General features: G+C 43.7%; 1 protein-coding gene across 1 annotated transcript in view; it reads left to right on the top strand.

The window, feature by feature from the left end:
• Adamts18 (ADAM metallopeptidase with thrombospondin type 1 motif 18) overlaps nucleotides 1–24,984 on the top strand; it is a 138,636-nt gene that overhangs the window by 100,540 nt on the left and 13,112 nt on the right. The window contains exons 15-17 of the mRNA XM_087900414.1: nucleotides 221–465; nucleotides 21,299–21,440; nucleotides 22,542–22,668. Coding sequence (XP_087756540.1) covers nucleotides 221–465; nucleotides 21,299–21,440; nucleotides 22,542–22,668 — 514 coding nt within the window. The remainder of the gene's footprint in view (nucleotides 1–220; nucleotides 466–21,298; nucleotides 21,441–22,541; nucleotides 22,669–24,984) is intronic.

Here is a 24,984-nt window from a genome sequence, read left to right as displayed (position 1 = left end):
TCATACATGCTGTGGCACACAGGTACATACACACACACACACACTAAATTCTCAAAACAACAAAAAAAATTAAATTATTGATCTTCTCACTTTATAAAATCGGGGTGAATAGTCTCAAAGGCCCATTAATGGGCATTGCATGCCTCTGGGTATTTCTAGCCATCGTTCATTCTCCAATCTCCAGCGTTAAACTCAGAAATATTCTTCCCTTTCCATTCAGAATATTATCCTGTGGTCACCATCCCAGCCGGGGCCCGAAGCATCGAGGTCCAGGAGCTGCAGCTTTCTTCCAGCTATCTTGCTGTTCGAAGCCTCAGTCAGAAATATTACCTCACAGGGGGCTGGAACATCGACTGGCCTGGCGACTTCACCTTCGCAGGGACCACGTTTGAATATCAGCGTTCCTTTAACCGCCCCGAACGCCTGTTTGCGCCAGGACCCACCAATGAGACGCTGGTCATTGAAGTAAGCTTGATTCTGAGGCTGGTGCCTCTTGTGGCATTGACAGCAATGGCTACAACTTGAGCAAACTCAGAGGACTCCCTTTCAGCTCCCTTCCTAACAGGAGACCTCTCTGAGTGCAGGGAGGAAAGGGCAGTTAGCAACTCTCTTTTGAGGAACTGGAGGCAGGAATCTGATGTGCCTGCAAGAGGTTTCTGTATTTAAATAGCAATTTTCTACTGCTGCACTAGCTTGGGAGAGCCCAGGAAGACAAAGGTCATCCTCACTCTGACACTCTATGCTGTGGCTGCCATTCGGCGAGTCCGTTGTAGCTATTCCCAGTCTCCATCCGCTGGCCCAGGAGGAGGCTTTTCAGTCGAGAAAATGCTGGCTGAGTATCAGCAGGAGTTTAGTCATAACTTTGTAGGTTGTAGCTTCCCCAGAGATTAAAAAGAAAGAAAAACATATGAATGGGCAGTGGAAGCAGTAAGCGCAGCCAGCATCTCTCTAAACACGTGTGCAAGACTGTTACCATGTGCACGTTTCCCGAGTCCTCTGGGTCTGCTCTCTTCCTGAGATCGTTTGCTCTCGAAGGACCTGTGATTTATTCCACAATGTGTATAAGTGACGGAGTTCGCTATTTAACAAACACCCACATAACCATGTGTTCTTGTTGGTCGTTTTGCATTCTTTTTTTTTTAACCTGCACAATTAGAGCAGAAAGGTTGCTGTCATTCAGATTTCTGTTACTGCCACAGAATACCTGAAGTAATCAACTGAAGCGCACGCGCGCGCGCACACACACACACACACACACACACACACAACCCTGTGTTTTGATTTGGAGACTTGAAAAGTTCCAGGCTGTGCTCTGTTGGCCCTATTGCTATTGCTGTGTCCAAGGTAGCATCAGGAGTATTTTGTGGATAAAGATGGCAGCCAGGAGTGAAAGAGAAAGAAGGGTGGGGTCAGAAAATCCTACCAAGAATTCTTCACCCCTAGTGACTTAATGTTCTCTGATTATGGTCTGCCATTTAAAGGTTTTACACACATCACCACCCCCACTACTACCACCACCATCATCACTACCATCACCACCTCCAGCACCACCACCTCCACCACCACCATCACCACTACCACCACCATCACCACCTCCACCACCACCATCACTACCTCTACCACAACCATCACCACCTCCACCACCACCATTACCACTATCACCATCTCCACCCCCACCACCCAGCAGTGTCACCCAGCTAGGGACCAAGTCTCTAACACACAGCATTTTCCGTCTTTGACTTGACATAAAGATAGGGGCTCAAGCATGAACAATTAATAGCTTCCACAACCCACAAAGCCAGGAGAAAGCAGAAGCAAACAAGCTGAAATCCACATCTTCTCCACCCAGGAGCATGAACTCTTTCCCGCAGCCCAGGTATGCAGGCATGCTGCTTGTCTTGGCTCAAACAAAAGAGGCCGATTATCTGATGGAGCTGCCTCTAGTACTATTGTTAAGTCTGCTGTGGACTTGGTCTCCTGTGGTTAGGCACCATGCTCATCTTCTCTGTGCTTTGGATTCTCTTTTGGCTTTTGGGGGAGAAGATGTATGTGTGTGGGGTGGTGCTTGTTAATGTAGGTGTCTGCACATGACACTTGTGAGAGCATTCATAAAGTGACCACAGGTCAACCTCAAGTGTTGTTCCTTGAGTGTCACCATCTTGTTTTTGAGACAGGGTCTCTGTCTGGCCTGTGATTTGTGAAGTACATTAGGTTGGACAGCCAGCAGGCTCCAAGGATCCACCTGTCTGCCGCCCCCAACTCAGCATCACAAGTCTGTGGCAACATGCCCAGTTTTGTTCATGTAGGCTCTGGGGATTGAACTCTTGTCTTCATGCTTGCCTGGCAAACACTTTACTGACTGATCTACCTCCATAGCCCTTCGTGCTCTGGTTTCTTGAATGTCCACAGCACCCCATGAGGTAGGAAGGGTTTTGAACCCCCTTTACAGATGAGGACACCGAGCCTCCCAGAACATGTGACCAAAGCGGCAGGACTGAGAATGGACCTTGGGTCTTTCCAAGTCTGCCTCACATGATGCTACCTGACATCATAGATACTTGAAAGGCCCAGGCACTTGTGCAGTAAAGTTTTATCAAGGCAAAACTGCACGGGTTGATCTAGAAGGTTCGGAAGCTCTGGAGAGGTGGGAAGCTGTGTGAGCAGGTAGCTGAGCTGCTCAGACACAGTTACTACCCGGATTATTTTTTAAACATTTTTGTTCTGAGAATCAAAGTCAGGGTCTTGCATATGTATACCAGGGGTGCTCTTTACCTCTGAGCCACAGCCGTGGCCCCCTGTCCACGCTTGAATCCACAAGATCACTGGAATACACCCAGCAGGCATAAACCGGTGGCAATTAGAATATCACTATGAAAGCTGAATATTAAGGCCGGTACCAGGAGCTTGACTGATGATTTGTGCCTGAGACTCCTTATTTCATTCTCTCTGCCTGATGAGTGTTTAAGCTATCCACATTCCCTGTATCCTCGCATGCTTAGGAAGCATCCCTACCCTTGCTCCTACAGGCTTCAGAATACCGCGTTCCCCATCCTCTTGGGGGTACTTTGGCCAAATTTATGACTGACAAAGTTATTTCCACAGGCAGATTCTTCCTCTGTATAAACTGAAGCTGCCCGTTCATTTTCCTCATTCCTGGCTCAGCTGGACTAGATCATCCTGCTGTAATGTGGGTGGTGTCCGTGTGCAGCTTCTGATGGCCCCGTGATGAAAGAAAGCAGTGAGAATGGATTCCCGTTGCCCTGTGTGGGAGTTTGCATGCCACGTGTGATGAGTTGTTCGGAGTGAATTTACATGACATCTTGATGTTTCCCTAACGGATTCTTAGACTCACCAGAACTGTAGAGGGCTGAGCAGTGGAAATACCCACTGTACAAAGCGGCTGCTAAGTTCCGCTGTTTTCCACGCCTAGAGCATCTGCTTGACTGTAAACTAGATGCAGGTATATAGCTGGGGATGAAATAATTTAAAAAAAAAGATGAAGAGAAAGGAAAGGAGGGAGGGAGGGAGAGAGAAGGAGGGGGGAAGGAAGGAAGGAAAGAAAAAGAAAAGAAAAAAGAAAAGAACCAGAAATCCTCTCTGGTATTATAAAACTTAGCATACTGGAAAGTATAGAGTAGTATTATACCAACACATTAATGAACACAGACTTTGCAAAATCCCTGAAGGAAAATAAATCTCAAGGAAGCAAACAGAGGCTGTCTCTGGATTTAGAGGCTGGTAGAGAAGAGGCATCTAACGTGGTAACTGAAGCACGCGATGGACCAACCAAATGAAGTGTGCGGCAACTTCAGGACAGGAAGCGTTAAGAATGAACTTAGTATTTCAAACTGAGAAGTTGTTTTTTAAGTCCCATCTAGCCAGAATGTGGTTGGAAAAGAATGTCCTGAGATGGATGTGTTCAAAACTGACTCCGGGCGCTATGTAGAAACACGATTTGAGGGGCACAAGGTGAATGAAGGGACAAAGGAAATGGGTTCATCTCCAATTCCAAATAAGAGGTCTAAAACCTGAAATGGAGAGGATGAACACAGAGGAAGTGGGCCTACCGTAAAATCTTAGCGATTTAGATAGGAAGTGAGAAGGAAGGTTCTACAGATACATGGAATACGGACTTCAAGGGAAGATGTAATATTGAGGATAAACCTCAGCTCCTTCCTTGATCCTTTGGCAGGTGTTTTTACTACTGTAGCTCTCTTGATGATAGCTTGAGGTGGGACTAGGGATGTGGAGGTCCTTCCTTTTTAGCCACTTGTTATTCAAGATACATCTTCAGTATTGAAGAGGCAACTATGAGCAGGCAGTGGGGTGGGCAGCCAAACAGTACTGGACTGAATGTGTATCAGATCCTGCCAGCCCCTGAAGTGATGCCTTAATGCAGGTTAACAAATCCCAGGGTAGGGTCCCCAGTTTCCTCTGGTGGGCCACCAATCGGGAGTAGCTAAGTCATTGTCCTATCAAGACTGTGTTTCGCATCGGCACAATTGGACTGTAGCTGACACCACCACTGATTGGCTGGCCTGAAAGGTGTCCCCGGATTTCGTGTGCAAGTCCTCTCCTGTCGCTACCCTGGAACCCTGTCCTGCGCTTTTGCTCTGTACCTGCCCAGACAGGAGGGTGATGATTTCCTTAGTCACAATAGGGATGGCAGTCTAGCTCTTCTTCCTCTGGCTGCATCCAGTTGGTGTGGTGTTTCGGGGTTTTTGCTTTTTGCTTTTGTTTTGTTTGTTGTTGTTGTTTTTTTTGTTTTTCTTTTTTTGCCTTTTTGCCTGGATTCTAAGATATTTAATATCTGTGCATGAATCCCACACTCAAAATATCTCCATGTTCACTTTTGAGTAGAGTATCCTTTCCAAATCCTTTGGTGTCTGCAGCAACCAGGGAATACTGCTTGTCATGTGTCAGTTTCAGAATTTCAAGACCATGTGCTCGGTTTGGGTTTCAGAATCACAGCCTTCCCTACAGTTCTCAAAGTCTGTGTGTCTCTCCTGGGGACCTTTTGAGCCATAGTGGTGCAGAATAAAGGTGCAGCCTCCAAGTGTCCTAGCCTCACCTCTGTTGCTGTGATAACACACTCTGAAAAGAGAAACTCGAGGGAGAAGGGTTCATTTGGCTTAAACAAATGTCATAGCGCATCACTGGGAAGAGGTCAAGTCAGGAACTCAAGCAGTCAGTCCTCTCATTTAAGAGCAGAGAGAGAATAAAGTAAAGAATAAAATAAAAAATAAAGTATTAGGCTTATTTTCTCTCCTCTGTAAACTGTCCAGGCCCAAACCTAAAGAATAATACTGCCCATAGTGGGTTGGGTCTTCTCACTTCAGTGAACCCAATTAAAATCCGTCAGCTGGGTGATGGTGGTGCACGCCTTCAGTCCCAGAACTCAGGAAACAGAGGTAGGTGTAGCTCAGAGTTTAAGGCTAGCCTGGTCTACAGACTGAGTTCCAGGACAGCCGGGGCTGCACAGAGAAACCCTGTATTGGAAAAAGGAAAGAAAGAGAGAAATGCAGAGAGAGAGAGAGAGAGAGAGAGAGAGAGAGAGAGAGAGAGAGAGAGAGAGGAAGAAGAAGAGGAGGAGGAGGAGGAGGAGAAGGAGGAGGAGGGGAGAAAGGGAGGGGAGAGGAGAGGAGGGGAGAGGAGAGGAGGGGAGAGGAGAGGAGAGGAGAGGAGAGGAGAGGAGAGGAGAGGAGAGGAGAGGAGAGGAGAGAAGGGAAGGGAAATCTGTTATAAGTATGCCCATTAGAAAACTTGATGTAGACAGTCCCTTGTTGAGACTCTCCTCCCAGGTAGTTCTAGATTGTGTAAGTTGACAATTAGTGCTATCCCTCACACCATATGGAATCTGCTATGTGATACCTTAAACATTTACTGATGAACTTAAGAAGATAGCTGACCAAGGATAACCATCGACAACTTGAGATTCAAAGATCAGAGGTACCAGCTTGACTTGATAATGGAACTGGGGGAGGTTTCCTTCTTGCCGTGGCCTTTAATGTACACATCTGTAAAATGGGCAGATCATGCCTGCTGCTGTGGCTCTTCTAAGAAGTATTTGACATAAGTTTGGTGCCCCCATCATCACTTTCTGCCTTTGCATATATGACACAGATATTTTAAGAAACTAACCCCACACCTCATACCACAGTGAGCAAACTGGTGGCCAGAGGCCAAATTCATCTCCCAGATGACATAGCAATAAACCATAATGGAGCAATGTCTTAATATCATGTGACTTCTTGTAAAAATGTGGATTTTAAAATCTGTTTTAAGAAACTCTGGCACTGATGAATACTTAAGTTTACAAGATTGGCCATAGAACTTGATCATGAGTTGGCCTCCTGACATCTCCTACAGCAGGGTTTCTTAAACTTTTTGTACATTTGATCCCATTTCATCTCAGAAATTTTTAAGCAATCCTCGGTGTATAGGTATATAAAATAGGTTACCAGTCACACATTTATAAATAATGAATCATACCTTTATTTTTTAAATAGCTCTTTGTTTTATAAAAATTTTTACCATTTTGTGTTTTTGTTTTTATTCTTTGGTTTTTTGTTTATTGTTTGTTTGTTTTGTTTTGTTTTGAGATAGGGTTTGTTAACAGTCCTGGCTGTCCTGAAACTTGCTCTGTGGACCAGGCTGGCCTTGAACTCACTGAGATCTGCCTACCTCTGCCTCCCAAGTGCTGGGATTAAAGGTGTGTGCTACCACTGTCTGGCCATTTTACCATTTATCAGAGGTGAAAATAAATTTGCTTGCTGTCATAGTTAGGTTTTATCCACTTGACTTGGCATACCTCTACTGAGAAATTGCCTCAATCAGATCACCCTGTGGGCATACCTGTGGGACATTTTCTTCCTGAAGGATTGATATGGGAGGGCACAGCTGCTGTGGGTAGTACCATTCCTAGGGAGGTGGTTCTGTCCTGGATTGTATAATAAAGAGAGCTGAGCAAGCCAGAGGGAAGAGGCAGTAGCTAATGTGCCTCCATGATTTCTGCCTCAGTTCCTGTCTCCAGGTCCCTGTCTTGGCTTCCCTTGATGACAGATTATAACCTGCAAAGATGAAAATAATCCCTTTATTCCCCCAAGTTGTTTTGATCATGGTATTGGCCACAGCTACAGGAAGCAAACTAAGACATGAACTCGTGAAATGGATATCCTTGTTTCTTTTCAAAAATCTATTAATTATTTGAGAATTTCATGCAATACCTTTGATCACACTGACTTCTGACTTCTACTCCTCTCTTAGCTGCTTCTAGATCAATCCTACTTCCCCCAAATTTATGGTTCTCTTTTTTAAAAATAATCCAGGGAGTTGGGTTTTTGTTGCACATATATCATAATTTCATTTATTTTCATTTTTATGTTTTGAGATTATAATTCTCCTTTCCCTCCCTCTAAAAGTTCCTATACACCCCCTTGCTCTCCTTCAAATTCATGGCCTCTTTTTTTCACTAATTGGTACTGCATGCATTTATATTCCTAAATATTGTCTGTTCGGTCGGTTCAATGCTACTTGTATATATGTTTTCAGGGATAACTGTTTGGCACCTGATAACGAGTTGGTATGTTCTTCCCTGGGAAAGACCTCCTGTCCCATCCCCGCCTCTCAGTTGCCTAAGTAGTTCTTTGTGTAGACCAGAGGCCTCATGGGCTTCTTCCCATTGGCTTTGGTGTGTCTGTTGATGGCATCCTTGATCAGTTCACATTTGAGAAGTCGTGTTGGTAAAAATGTGTGGGTGTAGCTTCTGACATTCATAGAAGACACAATCTCACAGCAAACTCCCTGACTCCCTGGCTCTTGCAATCTCTCCACCCCCTCTACCACAATGTTTCCAGAGCCTTTGGTCTAGCAGTGTTTTGTAGATGCATCCATTGGGTTTGGGCTTCACAATCTTCCATTTTGGTTGGCTGTGGTTTTCTCTCATGGCCTCTGTCTGTTGCAAAGAGAAGTGTTCATGATGAGAGGTGAAGACTACATTTATCTGTGGGTATAAGGACAAGTGTTTATAGATTGTCATTACAGATTCTACTGGTTTAGCAAATTACAGGTTGTAGATTCTCCTCCAGTAGCCATGACTTCATATAAAAAAAACTATATTTTGGTGGAATATTTGGTAGTACAATATCTAGAAGGTCTTAAACATTGTCCAGAGAGTTGATCAATATTTTAATTATGTAATCATCAATCCTGAAAGCACCGCTTCACATAAATATGTGAAACAAAATTTTAGAAGCAGAGTTTAGAAACAATTGAGAACTGGCCTCATCACAAGCTAAAATTAATATAAGGCATAGTACCTTGAACTATCCTTCTCTGGAGCAACTAGAGAAGGCTATCCCTAAGAAAATTTATCACTAAGCAAATTTTCACAGACCAAACTGTGTTGAATCAAAATAAAAGCAAAAACAACACAAACAAAAAGGAAACCAAGCAAAATGGCTCTCAGGGCTTCTTCCATGGGGAGCCAGAAGCAAGGACAAGTCATTCCCGATGAGAATATGTCCTTGTTACTACTTCAAGACACACAAACCATAGTTTGAATTTTGTTTCTTTCTGCAGTTTAGTTCATGAATACAAAACCATCCCGGTTTTCCACAGTTCTCTTTGTAATTGAAGCTCCGCTCTTAGACAGATCTGCTTTGCAGAAAAGCTACACCAGAGAAATAAGACAAGATGGCAGGTAGTGAGTGGTGGAGTGACTGCATCGAGCCTTCCTGTCGTCTGGAAAGCCTGAATGTCTCATTGTGTGCACTGCTTAAATTAAGCAGACTTTGATGCGCTGTTGCTAAGCATCACAGCAGCCCGAGCCGCGCCTCTTTCCTGGGCTTTGTCTGCTCTCACCACATCTCCACAGCTCCACAGTTCATTCATTTAACCATGACAAGAGCTACTCACCATTTGGCTTCTTCCCTGAATACAAGATTTTAACCAGTGTCTAAAAAGGATTTTAAAAATTTATTCTTATGAATGTGAATGTTTTATCTGCATGCACATCTATGCACTGTGCACACGCCTGGTGCCTGAAGAGGCCAGAAGAGGGCACCAGACCCCCTGAAACTGGAGTTACAAATGGTTGTGAGCCACATGTGGCTGAGAATCAAACCCAGGCCCTCTGCAAGAGCAGTCAGTGCTCTTAATGGCTGAGCCATCTCTCCAGTCCTTTAAATGTAATTGTCAAGAAGTAAATATGGAATTCTCTAAAACTTGTGAGATTCATCCACCTGCATGTCCCTAACACAGATGGCTCTTTAAACAGTAACGGCCACCCTATCAAGAGAATGCTGAGTAGATCCAAGTAGTCAGATCAGTATATGCTATATGTTCAGTTACCTGTGTGCCATGTTCTTAAAAGTAACTTTTAGTGTGTGTGTGTGTGTGTGTGTGTGTGTGTGTGTGTGTGTGTGTGTTCAGAGGACAAATTTCAAGAGTCAGTTGTCTCCTCTTTTTTTGTGGATTCTGGGGCTTGAACTCAAGTCATTAGACTTAGTGGCAAGTGCCCTTGCCCACTGAGCCATCTCACCTGCCCCTTAAAAATAATTTTTACTACACACAAAGAGAATTAAAGGGATAGTAATATTTGTAGTCATCCAATGTCATAGAACCACCACATCAGTTTTACCTTATGGTCCTATTCTACTGCTAGATTCGATGAAGCTTAAATTAATAGGCTAAAAGCATAATCTGACAAACTACTTCCACAGAAACTTCAAAGAACAAGTAGACATTCCTTAATTTTTAAAACAGCTGTGGATTTGTTTTAATTTAGGAATGTGAGTCTTAAAAATAAATCTGATAACCTAATATTATATTTGGTTTATCTTTTTAAATAACGTTTATCTAAGTTTTATTGTTTTTCAGAGAGCATCATCAAATTTCTGGTTAGTTATTTGTTCAGTTTTTTTAAGGACTTATTTATGTTGTATTTTCTGTATCTGAATACTTTGACTGCATATATGCCTGTGTGCCAGTAGAGGGCATCAGATCCCATTAGAAATGATTGTAAGTTACTATGTGGGTCCTGGGAATTGAACTCGGGTCCTCTAGAAGTGCTCTGAAACAGTGCTCTTAACCCCTGAGCCATCTCACCAGCTCCAAATTTCTGGTTAGTTTTAACCACATTAAATTATTTCCAAAATTGCTGGCTCAAGGTGATTTTTTTAAATCTTAAAATGATAATAAATCATGTGGAGTAAATAGATGGCTTATCGAGTGTTTGTTACAAGGAGCTCATTTCAGTTCGCCTGTACTGTCATACTGAATGAGATAATGAACACCTAACTCTGGGGTTCCTGCATCTAGCTGGGAGGCAGAGACAAGAGAATCCCTGGGAGCTCAGCCACCAGCCACCTTGGTGTGTCCAGGGGCAAATGAGACTGGCTCAGCCAGGTGGAAGGCATGGACCAACGCCAGTGCTTGTCCTCTGACCTCCATGTGTGCGTCATGGCTCCAGCATAAGTGTACCCACACAAACATGCATCACACACACACACACACACAATCACACACAAACATATATAGAGAGATTATAATAAGTAACAAATTATATTTTCCCTAAACTAGACTTTATCTTAATGTCCAAGTGTTCCATGACAGTATTCTTTAAAGGAAGTTAAATAAAGTTCACTCTCCTTTCCATACAATAATGATGAGTTGAACCAAAATGAATACTCTGGGAGCCAAAAATATGTTCACTCCAATATAAAAATGTTGAATATGTTTTACAATCCTGTGGGATGCTGAAATCAGAATGTGGGAACATACCAAAAAGAAAAACGCTGTTCCATCCACAGAAAGAAATCTATGAACAAAACTCCTCTCCTATCCGAGTAAAACCGTTACATGTTACTAAGTTCTGGATACAACGTAAGAGTCAGTAGAAAGCCATGTTTGCCAGACACCCAAGTGCCACACTGTGAGGATGGGGCCATTCCTGCTTTTTCACTTGTGTGCACTGCATTATAACCTGCCAAGACTCTAGCAATGCCCCATCTTCAACCACCTTGGGATGCATTGGTTCCCGTGACTATCATCAACATGACTTGTTTCTTAATGTCTGATTTAAAAAAAAAAAAACATTAAACACCCATTGACACCTAAGATGTACCAGGATAATTATATTATCCAACCTTTATAATCTCTAGTCTTTCAAAAATATTTTTATTTATTCTTTGACAGTTGCTAACACATACCTGCTATATCTTGATCCCCCATCCTAAATGTTCCCTCCCACTCCTCCTGGACCCCACAGCAAAAATATGCCCCTTCCCTCCCACCTTGGTGTCCTATCATCATCATCATCATCATCATCATCATCATCATCATCCATTGTGGATTTTAAGTCTTTCAAAAATAATACTTTTTATTTACTCTTTGAAAATTTCATCCATTTCTATACTGAAGTTTCATCAGATCTACCCGTCATTGCATACATCCTGCCTACTTGCCCGATGCTCCCATCCTACGTTCATCGCAGCTTCATGTCTTGCTTTTCTCTGTTATTAATTCCCAGTCCAATTAGTGCTGCTCCTATATACGTGGACGGGAGGAGGCATCCACCAGGACACAGGCAACCTGCCAATGGGCGTGTACCCTAAGCAGACTCTCTGTCGCTCAGCAACCGTAAGCTGTGAAAAAACATTATATATATGTAAATATATATGCATGCACACATATATGTATATATATGCATATATACACACACACATATATGGATTAGATCTTTGGTGCCTAGATTCCATACCTTTGGAAAGTTCTATGAGCAAGACAGAAAACAGCTGTGGAGGTACTTGGTAGTCAGGCTTAGCGATTCCTGTGTGATATTAATTGTATAGCTTAGATTTCTTCGGTTCCAGTTTGTCCAGGTAGTCTTTTCAGTACCTGAAACCCTGCTTTCAGTACCCAGTGACTTATTTCTCTTTGTAGCCTTCTACCACTGACCTAGCATCTAGAACTTTCTAGAACATGAGGAGAAAAGATTTGAAGTATTGAGTGAATGGCCTTCCATATTAAATCTTGTTGGTTTTCTTTTTCTGTTTTTGATATTATACTTTTATTACTACGTTTATCTCTTCTTTTACCTCCCTCCAACCCTGCAATATAACTTTCCCTACTCTTCTTCAAATCCCCCAGTATATGTCAGCACCATATTTGATGATACCTAAGAACCAGCCTTAGAACCGTTGAGTAAAATAATTACAGTGAATGACATTTAAATTCATGCACTTTTTAAAAAAGAAATATATTTGCTTATGTGTATAAATATATCTAGGAGTATAAATATATCTAGGCACCTATGTGTATGGGTGCCTGCAGAGGCCAGAAGGGGTGTCAGATCCTCTGGAACTGGAGGTACGGGCAGTTACGTGTGATCAACATGGTTGCTAAAGATAGAATGCCAGTCTTCTTCGTAGCTCTGGCTGGTCTGGAACTTACAAGGTAGAACAGTCTGTCTCAATGCACGTAAATCCACTTGTTTCCGACCCCAGAGTCCTGGGGTAAAAGCCAACCAGCACGGAGCCCAAATGGCCAGCAGAGATTCCTAAACACTGAGCCATCACTACAGCCCTGATCACACACTTGATTCCTAAAATTCCCTTGAGACTCACATGCCTGTGTTATCCCCTGTGAGGGTGAGTGATTTACATAGAAGATGCTGTTGGCCAGTGAGGTCCCAAAAGGCTCACTGCCAGGAGGGAAGTGATCTTGCTTCCCCAGCATGGTGGCTTCACCAGATCTTTGCTCTTGTCTCTGTGTGTTTTCTGGTAGAACGAAGAGTCATGCAATCCTGGGAATAATTGGCTGCTGTCAGTTCAACCTGAGAATTAAGTACATGGCCTGACACCAAATAAAAGTACCTCCTGCTTCTGGTTATTTTTATATGTCAGAATTTTATAGGATGTCTTCATAGGCAACTCAGAGTTTAAACTAAATGGAAAACAGACTTTGACTGTATCGCATAGTCTCAAGCCAGTTCATTCTGAAATGCAGTCTGTTACGCCCTTGCCCTCTCTCTGCATCCTTGACACTGTCTGGATTCACCATTTTGGACAGGTGAGTGCCACTCCTTCATAGCTTCCTCAGTGGCCAAGGGACATGGCTGAGCTGATGCTAGCTCTGTAGGATTGTCTCAAGCCTTCAGTAATTTTAGGGATGATTTAAGTCGATTCATCATATTCCTGCTTCCATGTACAGACTCAGACACATACAAACAACTTACATTTCTGCGTTGCTCAGAGCAAAGGCCGGTCCCGCGTGCACGCGCGCACACACACACACACACGTCCTAACTCCCAAAGAAATCGATACAGACTTGGCAGTGGTCTGCTTTCTGAGATCACAACAGATACATTTTTATGAAACCAGACAGTTTCCATCCATTTCAACTCATTCTCTACAGCGTAAGTCTGGCAGGAAGACTGAAAACTCTCTCATTAAACTTATGAACTTGTCGGTTATCTGGAAGGCTTAAAGAGAGCTTGGGTTTCAATAGTGTTGAGGGTATTGTGTATGGTTGATGGTGTTATGTGATTGCGCTTGCCTGTGATAATTCTGCACCCCCAAATACTTTAGTGTGTGTGGCTGGGGATATAAGAATTGTATATTAAAGGGGTAGAAATAAAAAATAATTGATGATCAGGGTCAAAATTTGTACATAGCTTCTTTGAAAAAACTGGTTTTATCTGAAGTAGACAGATGTATGTGTTCTGGTTTCATGCCATCCTCTGACAATGTGTATATGTTAATGGTGTCTTTGGATCATACGCCCCACCTCATTGCCCTCTCTTATCCCTTCCCACACCCAGGGAACCCCTTCTTCCTGATAGTCCCCCCCTCATCCTACTTTTGTCTCTGTGTGTATGTGTCTATGTGTGTGTGTGTCTGTGTGTAAGTTTGTGTGTATGTATCTGTATGTGTGTCTATATGTGTGTGTTTGTGTGCATGAGTGTGTCTGTGTCTATGTGTAAGTATGTGTGTGCATGTGCGTGTGTGTGTAAGTGTGTGTGCATGTGTCTCTGTGTGTGTGTATGTCCCACTGAGTTTAACTACAGGTGTTTTCATAAGCACAGGTATGGGGCTATTTGCTGCAGCAATGGCTTCCGTCACCTTCTCGAGCTACCACCAAAAGCCCAGGGCTCCTCAGGGAGGTGGCCTCTTTCTTTCTTCATGCTGCAATGCTGATGGGCCCAATCTTGTGCGGGTCTTCTGTGAGTAATCATGACTGCTGTGCGGTCATGCACAGGAGCCACGTCAGGTCCAGAGGAAAGTGTGTCCCAGCTCTGTTCCCCGTGCTCCAGCGCTGACATCCTTTCTGCCCTTTGCTGTAGTTTCCCCTGAGCCTTGGAGGAGTTGACAAAGATATTCCATTTAGGACTGAGCACTCAACCATCACTCTTAACCTTGTGACCAGTTGTGAGTCTTTGCACTAACTGCCTCTGCTGAGGTTTGGGCATATGGATGCAAACTTATTCTTCCCCATTTGGGGATTTGGATATAGATTATTGAAGGTCAATGACTTGGGTCTCTGTTTAAGTCCCGCGGGAAGGACTTGCTTAATAGACAGTGTTTGGAAGCCTTTGCAGAAAGGATTAAAACACACATTCTTTCCTTTGCTGATTAACTGTTTGTGGTGCTAGGGACCCAGCCCAGGGCTTGATGCCTTAGCCACCTCCCTACTGCTGAGCTGCATCCCCAGCTTATGGTGTGTCTGGCTGAGGATGCGGGTCTTGCTGCTTCATGCCCCTCATTCTTTCTTCTCCATCCCTCAGGCTGTCTACCTCTGTCTCTCTCACGCACCAGTCCGGGCACACAGCTGAGAAAGAGCCATCCTTTAGAAGGCTGTCCTGCCCCGGGAGGAGGATTCCTCGGGAGTGTTTCCTTGTGGAGTGATGTCATCCCTGTCTTCCAGATGGAGTGGTCCAGGATGGCACGGTGGTCAGGCTGCTTGTCTTTAACTGAAACCTGATCACTTGGATTCTTGCAGCATTCCTCCTTTAGGAAAGCTGAAAGTATAAAGGGCTTTCCTCTAGGTGAAAGGGTTTCCCCTCCCCCCTCAGCAGTGTTAGCCCACAGAAAGGCACCTTTAACTCTTTGCAAGCGCATTAGTATCCGATAGAATGCCAAAGGAATCCGAAGCTAAACATACAGCAACTGCAGGAGTTAGCCACAGCAAGGGAGAAACAAGTTGACCTCAGGCTCGTTTCAAGGCTGGAAAAGATATGTATACAAAGTTACCATGAGCAGAACGTTGGTGGTGCACACTTTCAGTCACAGTGTTCGGGAGGCAGAAGTAAAGCTGACCTCTGTGAGTTGGAGCCCAGCCTGGTCTGCCTAGTGAGTCTCAGGCCAGCAAGTGCTAACTACACAGTGGAGAGTCTGACAGACAGGTACGGGTATAGGGAGAGAGAATATGAATGAGAATGAATTACTCTAATCAATAACTTCCCCTGCACTCTCTGGCAAAGGGAGATGCTATATAGCGCAAGGGACCAGGTGGACAGGCACCTTGCGTAGTGAGATGACTATGGATAAGCACCATCAGTGAGCTACGTTCTTTCTATCTAACTATCTAACTCCTGCCTTTGGGATGATTCTGGCTAAATCTCCCACGTAAAAGAGCTACAATGTATTGGGTAAAAGTGTTCCATAAAATGTGTCATTATAGGTGAAAGCAGAATAGCCACACAGCATGCATTAAGTAACAATACAGGACACAAGAGACCAGGGAGAGATGGGGAATGAATTCAGAGTAGCCGATGTAGAGTTCAGGTGAGAGACAGCCGTTCCCAAGGACGGCCAGCATACACACAACACGTCATTTTTCTGAGCTGCCATATTCTGTTTGAAGCTGGAACCCCAGGTTAATAATCCATGGCCCATTCTGTGTGTGTGTGTGTGTGTGCATGTGTGTTTTACTGAGGATTAAATCCATTCTGTCATGCATGCTAGACAAGTGTGTTCTACCACTGAACTTTATCTCCAATCCTTTTTGTAACATTTTTAACTTATATAAGTTTTTAAATTTGAGAACAGAGTCTCAATAAGTTGCCCTGGCTGGCCTTGAACTTGCAGCCCGTCTGTCTCAGTCACCAGAATATCTGGGATTATAGGCCTGTGTCACTTGTTCAAGCTAAAACTTTTTATTGGAATCCTAGACATTGCATCAGAGCACGAGAAGCACGAGAAAGAATGTCCTGAATGTTGCATGTTACAACTAGACAATACCATTATATTCCATCCTTTGCCAGCTACGGTACCTGATATTAGAATATCCATCTCCAGTCTGATGGCTGATACATCTTTGTATTTTTTTTTAATATCAACTTTAAAGGAAGGAACACATTTGTCAACTTTGCCTGGCCCGCAAGAAGTATTAAGGCATTGCTCCCATTATGTTTAAAGCAACCAAGTTCACTATGGGGTTGTGGAGGGAGTTCCTTCGGTACAATGCTTGCTGCGCAAGGTTCAGCCCACAGAACTCACAGCACTAGGGAGGTTAAGATAGGGGCACTGGGGCTCCCTGGCCAGCCAATTTATCCTAATTGACTTGAGAAGCTCCAGAGCAATGATAGGCCCCTACCTAGAAGAACAAGATGGATAGTAGCTGAGGAATAGCACCCAAGATTTGACTCTGGCCTCCGCAGATGCTTTCGCAGAACACCCACACTTAAGAATGCACACAATCAAATAAGTAGAAGACATGAACCATCTTTCCTCGCATAGAGCAAAAGCCCATCTTTAAACCCTTCTGTGACTTGGATTTTCATAAGAAGGTTGAGAACACATACATTTTAAGCATGGGCTTTCAATATCAAAAACGGTAACAAAACTTATAGAAGAAATTTGTAGATTTTAACAGAAGTCAAAAAGCAGAAGTTTAAAAAAAAAAGCCAGCTATCTACCCAAGATTACATTGGATGTCCCCGGCAGGAGCTACTCTCCCCACTTTAGAGGGCAGTTGGTAGGTTCCATCCTTGTCAGTGGCTTTCCAGCTTAAGAAGCTGTGAATTTTATAACCATGCACCCTGCGGTCAAAGCTGCTGAGTGCTGTGTCTGCAGGCAGGTGGTTTGTGTGTTAAAGGTAGACATTAAACAGTTCTATTAAGGACCTGGAAGTATTTAAGGGGGTCGCTTGCCAGCTGTAAATTAGAGACCCAATCCCCGTTGGCTGGAAAGTTCCCTGGACTAAGTCCAGTTAAGTAGACCGAATCACTGGCGGTCTTTCCAAATTTGCACATTTAACAGCTTGGCTGTTGAGCCTGCCGCGCCATGCTGGGCAGTTCAGGAGTGGCATCGCCATGACACAGCACCTGTGGGATTGGCAGGGTGTCCTTGTCACCCACCCCCGCTCCATGCTGATGAAATCAACCTACTGCTAGCACAGAGTCACGGAGCAGGTTTTTAAATAGCTGTGAATGACAGATATCATTTTCAGTTACCGGTTGTCTGAAGCTATTGTCTGAGGCTCCGCCCCAGCATTCGGAAGACAGTGGGCCTATGTAGTTCTCTCCAAGATTCCCGGACTTCACAGTAACTCTCTGCAGCTTGGAGGATTATAGTGGTCACACTGAGGTACTGGGTGCCCTTGACAAGGTTACCTAAAGGGGGCTGTGGTCTCCTTCCATGAAGATAGATGTGGTGAGTCAAAGGATCAGTATGAAATTTAAAGTTTTAAAATTGATTCTCTAAATCAAGGGACCTCGGATTTTCCTTTTGCGCTGTGACCACAGATTCTGTAATGTGGAATTGATTTCTTCCCCAAACTCAGGTTTTTGAAAGTAGGGACAACCTCCAGAGGTGACCCTAGTCAAAATGGACAGTCATTTTTGGAGGACAGTTTGAAGCACAGGGGCCATTCCTTCCATGTTCCCTCCTCAGCCCTCTCCTCCTCCGCACAGGATACAGAACAGGGCAGAGAGTGCTTTCCTGTTGAGAAGCAAAAACCACACAGCCTTGCAGCCACTGTGTGCAAGCCACTTGCGTGTCTTTTATGTGCTGTGCCCTGCTGCCTACAGAGGTCGGTCCTCCTTTCAAAAGGCTTTTAAGGGCTTATGTTAAAGTCTTCCGCCAGCCCTCTCCTGGTTTATGTGTTTGCTTCTAACATACATGACTGCTCATATAACTGCATGTGGATTTACGGTCATGCAGACAGCAAGGCTAAGCCTTGAGTCTTTAAAGTTGGGGTGCTTTTAATTCACTTAAAGCCTGTGTAAAACACATTCACATGTTCCGCAAATAAGTATGAAGAATGTGTCTTCTGTGTTAGTGTCTGTAAAACTAATAGAACATGCACAGGGAATCTGGGAGTTTTGACTTGCTGCTTTAGAGGTGCACGTTTCCTGTGAAAATTTTCAATGCATTATAATGCATCACACCTTTTTCATCTTTCTTTTTTTTCCTTTTCCACTTGTCTGGGTAGTGTGGGGTATATTCATTTCCTATAGCTTTTAAATATTCTATTCAGTGCTCTTGCTTTTAGCACAACTATTTCACTTTTCTGTCTTTTCATATTTCCTCTTCAGTGTTGAGGAAAGGGAGGTGGGGAATATCTTATTTGTCTCTTCACGACAATTAGGAAGCCTCAAGGAAGTTCAAGTTCTCTTTTGTTCATTTTGACACATGGCTCGGGTCCTCACGAAGATGCTTTGTTAATTAAGTCTGGGCATAGTGGTACCCATCTAGGTCTCGGCATTCAAATGGCAGAGGCAGGAGGATTACAGTTTCAGGTCAGAGTGTGCCCCTCCAAAACTGCATCATCATTTCTGTCGCATAGAGACAGTGGCAACCAAGAGTGTAAAGATTTGTCATACTGCTTTCTCAGAAGGAGCAAGAGAGATGAAACACCAATAAACAGAAAGCCACCTGTGTCCTGGTTTCATTCATGTTGCTGTGATAGGTACCCTAAGAACAAACAACTTAGGGGGAGGGAGTTTATTTTGGATTGTAGTTCAAGATTACACTCCATCCTTGATGGAAAATCAAGACAGGAACCTGAAGCACCTAGTCAGGTCCACAGTCAAGAGTAGAAAATAAACACGCTTAGTGTTCAGCTAGCGTTTTCTAGAAACTCAAGGACTCAAATCCAGTGAATGGTGCTCCCCACTTTTAAGCTGGATCTTCCCATATCAATTAAGGCTCTCAAGACAACCCCCTCAAACATATTCCGAGAGGTGGGGGGAGAGGAGAAAGAGAGAGAGAGATGCACACTGGCTAACCTGGTCTAGACAGTCCCTCACTGAGACTCTCCTCCTGGCTGACTCTGGGTTGTGGCGAGCAGACAAAATGAAATCATCACAGTTTCTGAATATAGATCTGCTCTTCCGATTCCAGTTTGACTGTGAGTTGCCTGTATTTACTCAATCAGCACTAGCAAATTAGCAGAAGCAGTAGAAAGGCGAAGCAAAGAGAGCAGAACATTTTTATTGGCAACTGGTGAGAATCCAGTGTTTGCTCACGCTAAGGTTTCTCCCTATTGTGTTGTGTGTTAGTTTCATTCCCAGCAAAGTTGGAGGTCACATAGACCCATCTGTTAACATGACTGTCTCGAAGACTTGGAATTTGCTTGGTTATACCACTAAGTGATCTTCAGGTCATGATCCCTTCGGTGACAGACACAATACTTCTGGAGGCATTTAAGTTAATAGCAACACGAAACCCATGTGTAGCATCCTAAAGAGCAGTGTGGTACAGTGCCACCCAGCCAGCATTAATTGGGATTGGATGCCAACAGACAGAGAAGCGGGGGTTCCTATTTTTAACTGGCTATAGGCTTTGCCTCTGGAGCATGCATGCCCAGTTCTGGTGGTGAAGAATTTTCCACAAGACTCATGGGGTAGGAGAAAACCAGTTATTTATATTCATGAATTGAGCTTGAGACAGAAAAAAAAGGGGGGGGGGAATGGTTTGAAAGAGAGGACACCCAGAGTGTTTGCCCACATCAAAAAGAAGGCTATGGCAGGCATTAGAAAAGCACACTGTTTTGCAGATTTATTTAAATTCGCTACCTACTCATTCTAAGTGATCTTGTACACACTCGTTTTTTAGGAACAGATAAGAGCCTTGTAGAGTGAACTGAAGGAGTGTTTTGAGATAATGTGTGGGCAAAGGTTGACAGAGCGTATGACAACTAAAGGAGGCTCATGGTCCCACTGCTCATCGGGACTCACACTCTATGGGGTCAGATTTGTCCTGAGTCCTAGCCTTTTTTAGACTGTATCCCTTAGGCTACATATATTGCCTCAATTAGAATTTATTTTAGTTTTGTGTGTATGTGTGTGTGTGTGTGCATGCGTGCACACGCACACACGCACGCACACACATGGGTGAGTACAGGTACTTGCAGAGGCTGGAAGAATGTGTTGATTCCCCTGAAGCTGTAGGGACAGCAGTTGCGAGCTGTCCAACAGGGATGCTGGGGACTGAATCAAAGTCTTCGTCAAAGGTGGCATTTGTTTTTAACTGTTGAGCCATCTCTCCAGTCCTGTATCAATCTTTAAACATAATATGTAGACGCTTTCTATTTGTAAAGTACCTTTGAGTATTCTATTGGAATCCCATTTGGACTATGCAGTAAGTGACAGGGAATGCTGACTAGGGTCTGCTGTGATTGGTGGGTGTGCTTATCCCGTGCTGAGCTTCTGTCATGAAGATTTGTAAGTCCACATATGATCAATAGAGAGAGACATAACAGTGAGTGTATTATCTATGGAGCACTAGTGTGTGTGGCTTATCCTGTGTCTTGTTTAAGGTTGAGACCCAATGATATGACCTTTCGTGTGTGTGTGTGTGTGTGTGTGTGTGTGTGTGTGTGTGTGTGTGCGTGCTCTCACGTGGGCATAGGTGGTGGAGGCCCAAGAATAACTTTGTGGATTCTGTTCTCTCCTTCTACCATCATGCGTCTGCTGGGGATTGCATTTAGATCATTCATTAGACTTGCACAGCAAGTGCCTATACCCATTGAGTCACCTTGCTGGTCCACTTGTATTTCATTTTAATGGCTCCTTTGCTTTATTGATGGTGGTATCTTGAGTTTTACATGATTATAGAAAACATCAAATTGGGTTTTCTAGCATCTGTCTACTCCATTTGATCCTAGCATGGCGAATGCTTTAAAGTGTCATAGGGAGCCTTTTTATGTCAACATTTGCCATGCTCGGGAACAAGAAATGACCTGACTTTAAAACCAAAATGACTTGCAAATATCTCTAAAATGTTCAACAAGATCTCTGCGGTTCCTGGGGTTGGTTTACGGATCTCTCCGATTTTACCCTACCTTATCCAGATTCTGACACAAGGCAAGAATCCAGGGATCGCGTGGAAGTACACACTTCCCAAGGTCATGAATGTAACTCAGCCGGCCCCCAAGAGGTTCCACCACACCTGGTACACAGAGCAGTCCGACTGCTCAGTCTCCTGTGGGGGAGGTAAGTGGGTTCCGAACTCTGCTTCCCAGCTCATCTCTGCTTACAGGTTTTATCTGGTCTATAGAAGGACACTGTGAACTTCGGGCAGCCCCAGTGCAGTTTAGTTCCGTGCATCCAGGAAACAAACTTCTGTGAGCTGAGGAGTGTGGCTGACTATCAATCATTAACGTGAGAGGGACATTTGAATCATGTCTCAGATGCTGTTTCAAGGAAAACCACACAGATGGAGAGTAAAGAACAACTGAAAACCAGGGTGGCATTCCCTGTCTGAGGACCTAAACATGAGAATTTAGGAAACATTTTGTGCCTCTGACGGGGAATGGTGGACCCTGGGAATCAAGCATACAGCTCTGCTGAAACAAATATTTACATAAACCAGGGTCCTAGCCAATAGGTGTGAGTGACTATTCAGAGTTGAACTTTTCTCTGTGCATGTATCACACGGTTAGAGAAGCATAAGATGCTTTGCGGTGAAGTAGAACTTCGGAGTTTTCACATAGAATCCCCTAGTGGCTTAATTATCTTTATGTGCAATTGTTTTGCCTATAAGTTTGTCTGTGTGCCTCGTGTGTGCAGTGCCTACAGAAGGCAGAAAAGGGCATAAGAACTCCTTGGAACTGGCATTGCAGATGTCTGGGAGCTACTGTATGGATGCTGAAATCAAACCCTGACCCTCTAGACTAGAGGCAAGAACAACAAATGCTCTTGACCGCTGTGCAATCTCTGCAGCCCCTCACTAGTCTTTTAGAGATGCAAATGCTTTCCATTAGACCTGTGCAATTCATGAGAACGCTTCCTGGGATGCTTCCTCATATAGCAACTCTGTTTCAAATAGTGTTTATCGCTTGATGGTTAGAGAATCCACTTGAAACTGAAAAACATATCAAAATTACTAAGGTACAAAGTCTATTATCTTGGGGATAAATGATTTGAATTCAAGTGGGTTGAAGCTGTGTCTGAAGGAATTATTTTCACAAAAATATTTGGATTCAGTGTCTTGAATAGGATACTAGAACACTGATCAATCCCAAACTAAGTTTTGGAAACCAAATCAAATGGTTATCTGTGTTTCTCACTGTGCAACCTCTGGCATCTTACTAGGTTACATAAGCATCAAGGCCATTTGCTTACGAGATCAAAACACTCCAGTCAATTCCTCATTCTGCAGTGTCAGAACGAAGCCGGCAACAGAACCCAAGATATGCAATGCTTTCTCCTGCCCAGCCTAGTAAGTCCGCAAATGTCTCCTTGTTTGTATGTGTTCACTACATCTTTGTCACAATTAGGCAACAATGAAAAGGCTCCGTTCATACTTCTAATGGGAAGGGTTTAAAAAACAAATACAATGTTTACTATAAAAATAGGGGAGAAAACAGTCGCAATTGAATCATAGGACCTAAAAATATGAGTTTGCCTTAGACATTCACATCTTGCTGTGCAAGCCTGAGATATAGCAGTGTCTTTCTCCTCCCTAACAACAGTAAGACTTGAATCTAGGGCCTCATGCTTGCCAAGCGAGTGCTCTGCCACTGAGCAAGAGCCACAACCAAACCCCACCCCACCCCACCCCCATTTAACTTTTGAAAAAACCGCCCTCTTTCCAGAATGGAATCAAGCAGATATTTAAATGATACACAATCCTATATTTGTTAAATTTCAACGTGGCTGTCTGCTTAACTTGTACATAGGTCATCCAGGAAGGTAAGGATGATACTAAGGCAGACCGTGAAACCTCCGATGCAAATTGCACAGTAGTAAGACAGAAACCAGAGAGGTGAAAGCCAAGTGGTGACACTCCCACTGGTGACTGTCCCTCTGGGGCACTCAGTGGGTTTGCTCTCCGACTCATTTTAGCCATGCCGCTGTTGGAAGATGAGTCGAAGCCAGCTCCCTGGCCAACTGGAGTCTTCCCTTAGGTGACTTATCTTAAGCCAAATGTATTTATATAAAGCAGTGGTGGCGGTCAGATCATTTTAATAACTGGTACTGACTTTGTGGTAACACAGTCGAGGATGTGCATATGTGTGCATGTGTGTGTATAAATGAACTAAAAATATTTGTGTGTATAAACCATTTTTTGTTTTCTCATAATTGTCTGGGGTTTTAGATACCCACCAATTCTGTATGTCTAGTTTCCCTCTGAGATTCTGAAGCTAACTGAATCATGACTACAAAGAGAAAGAAAGAAATAGGACATGGGGGGGACTTCTGTGGATTTTCGTATTTTTCCAAAAAATAAACAGTTATAAGAATTACCTCAGTGGCCCTAGGATGCAATTAACAGAAAGAGTTCTTGAATCTTGTGGGCTCATCCGTTCTTTAGGTAGTAGGCATAATATGTTTACTAATGTGAACACAGAGAATCACGCCTGCTGGCCAAGGTGACAGTTTCTGATCCCAGGACTTCCTCCTATCCCTGCTTAGACCATTCAGCATGCTGAGGTCACCCACAACGTCTAGACTCTCCTGAAGACTGTGGACAGGACTGATTGATGTTCTGTGAAGAACAGCCCCTTGCAGGGGCTGCAGAGTGGAGCTGGTGTCCTGGGCAGGCTCTTCTGCTTTCCCCCTTTGCCTTCGACCCTTTCTCAATGTCCCTGAATTCAGTTCAGAGAATGGACACTCTCAAGGACAGTTCTTCTCCCAGGATAGACTAGAAAGCGGGATCTCGACTCTGAGAACCCTTAGGACAAAGGGATTACAAGATGTAACTCTGCTACTTCCACATGCATCGACCTTGTCAGGAGGACTCGCTGTGTGCCAGGCTCTGAGCAGACACTTGTAATGTGGAGGTGGCAGCGCCTGGTCCCATCATTCCCTTCAGGGGGACGGGAGATGACGGGTATGCACAAAAGGACTGAGATGCAAAGCCGTGCTCTATAAAATGTTAAGTGTCAATAAAGGACAAGATGGAAGACCTGGAAGAGATGCAGATGAGAGTAATGCCGGGGAAAAGGCAGCCTGGGAATCAGACATGGAAGGCCAGAGTGCCACCCAAATGCCCATGAGATGCTCTCTCTACTAGACGTACAAACTCATCGCCTTTGTCACATAAGGAAAGAAACTTGAATTTGATAGAAAAACAAATTCTATTTTGAGGGGGTGGGAGGTAAATGGGGAAACTAGTAATTTCAAAGTATATTTCCTAAGATCTTGTAAAGAACAAAAGTTATATAAATCTGAGGAATTATTTGATACATTGTCTCTGACTGAAAAAAATAGGATGCTCTGGATTTTGTGATATTTTAAGCACACATATAGTTCTAGCGCTCGTGTGATAATTCTCTAGGCTAGAGGGCTTTAATTTTGCATGCAAAGTTTATGGCAGAAGCCAGAGAAGGGGGGGAAGGATAAGATTAAGGCGGGCGATGAAATTCTTGATGTTTAACCGAAGCACAGTTAGCTATTGATTTGGTCTTATTATTTTTTAATTATTTTCTTAATTATTTTATAAGATAATTAGTGCTTAACATATTTGTATCCAAGGTCGGTTGTAGACATCACTGCTGCGAGTCAAATGTCCAGCAGCTGTATCTTCCGGTTC

This window comes from Myodes glareolus, chromosome 22 (genome assembly GCF_982192425.1).
Source record: "Myodes glareolus chromosome 22, mMyoGla1.1, whole genome shotgun sequence".
NCBI lineage: Eukaryota > Metazoa > Chordata > Mammalia > Rodentia > Cricetidae > Myodes > Myodes glareolus.
The sequence above is the reverse complement of the archived record's forward strand: the minus strand, read 5'-3'. Positions and strand labels throughout refer to the sequence as shown.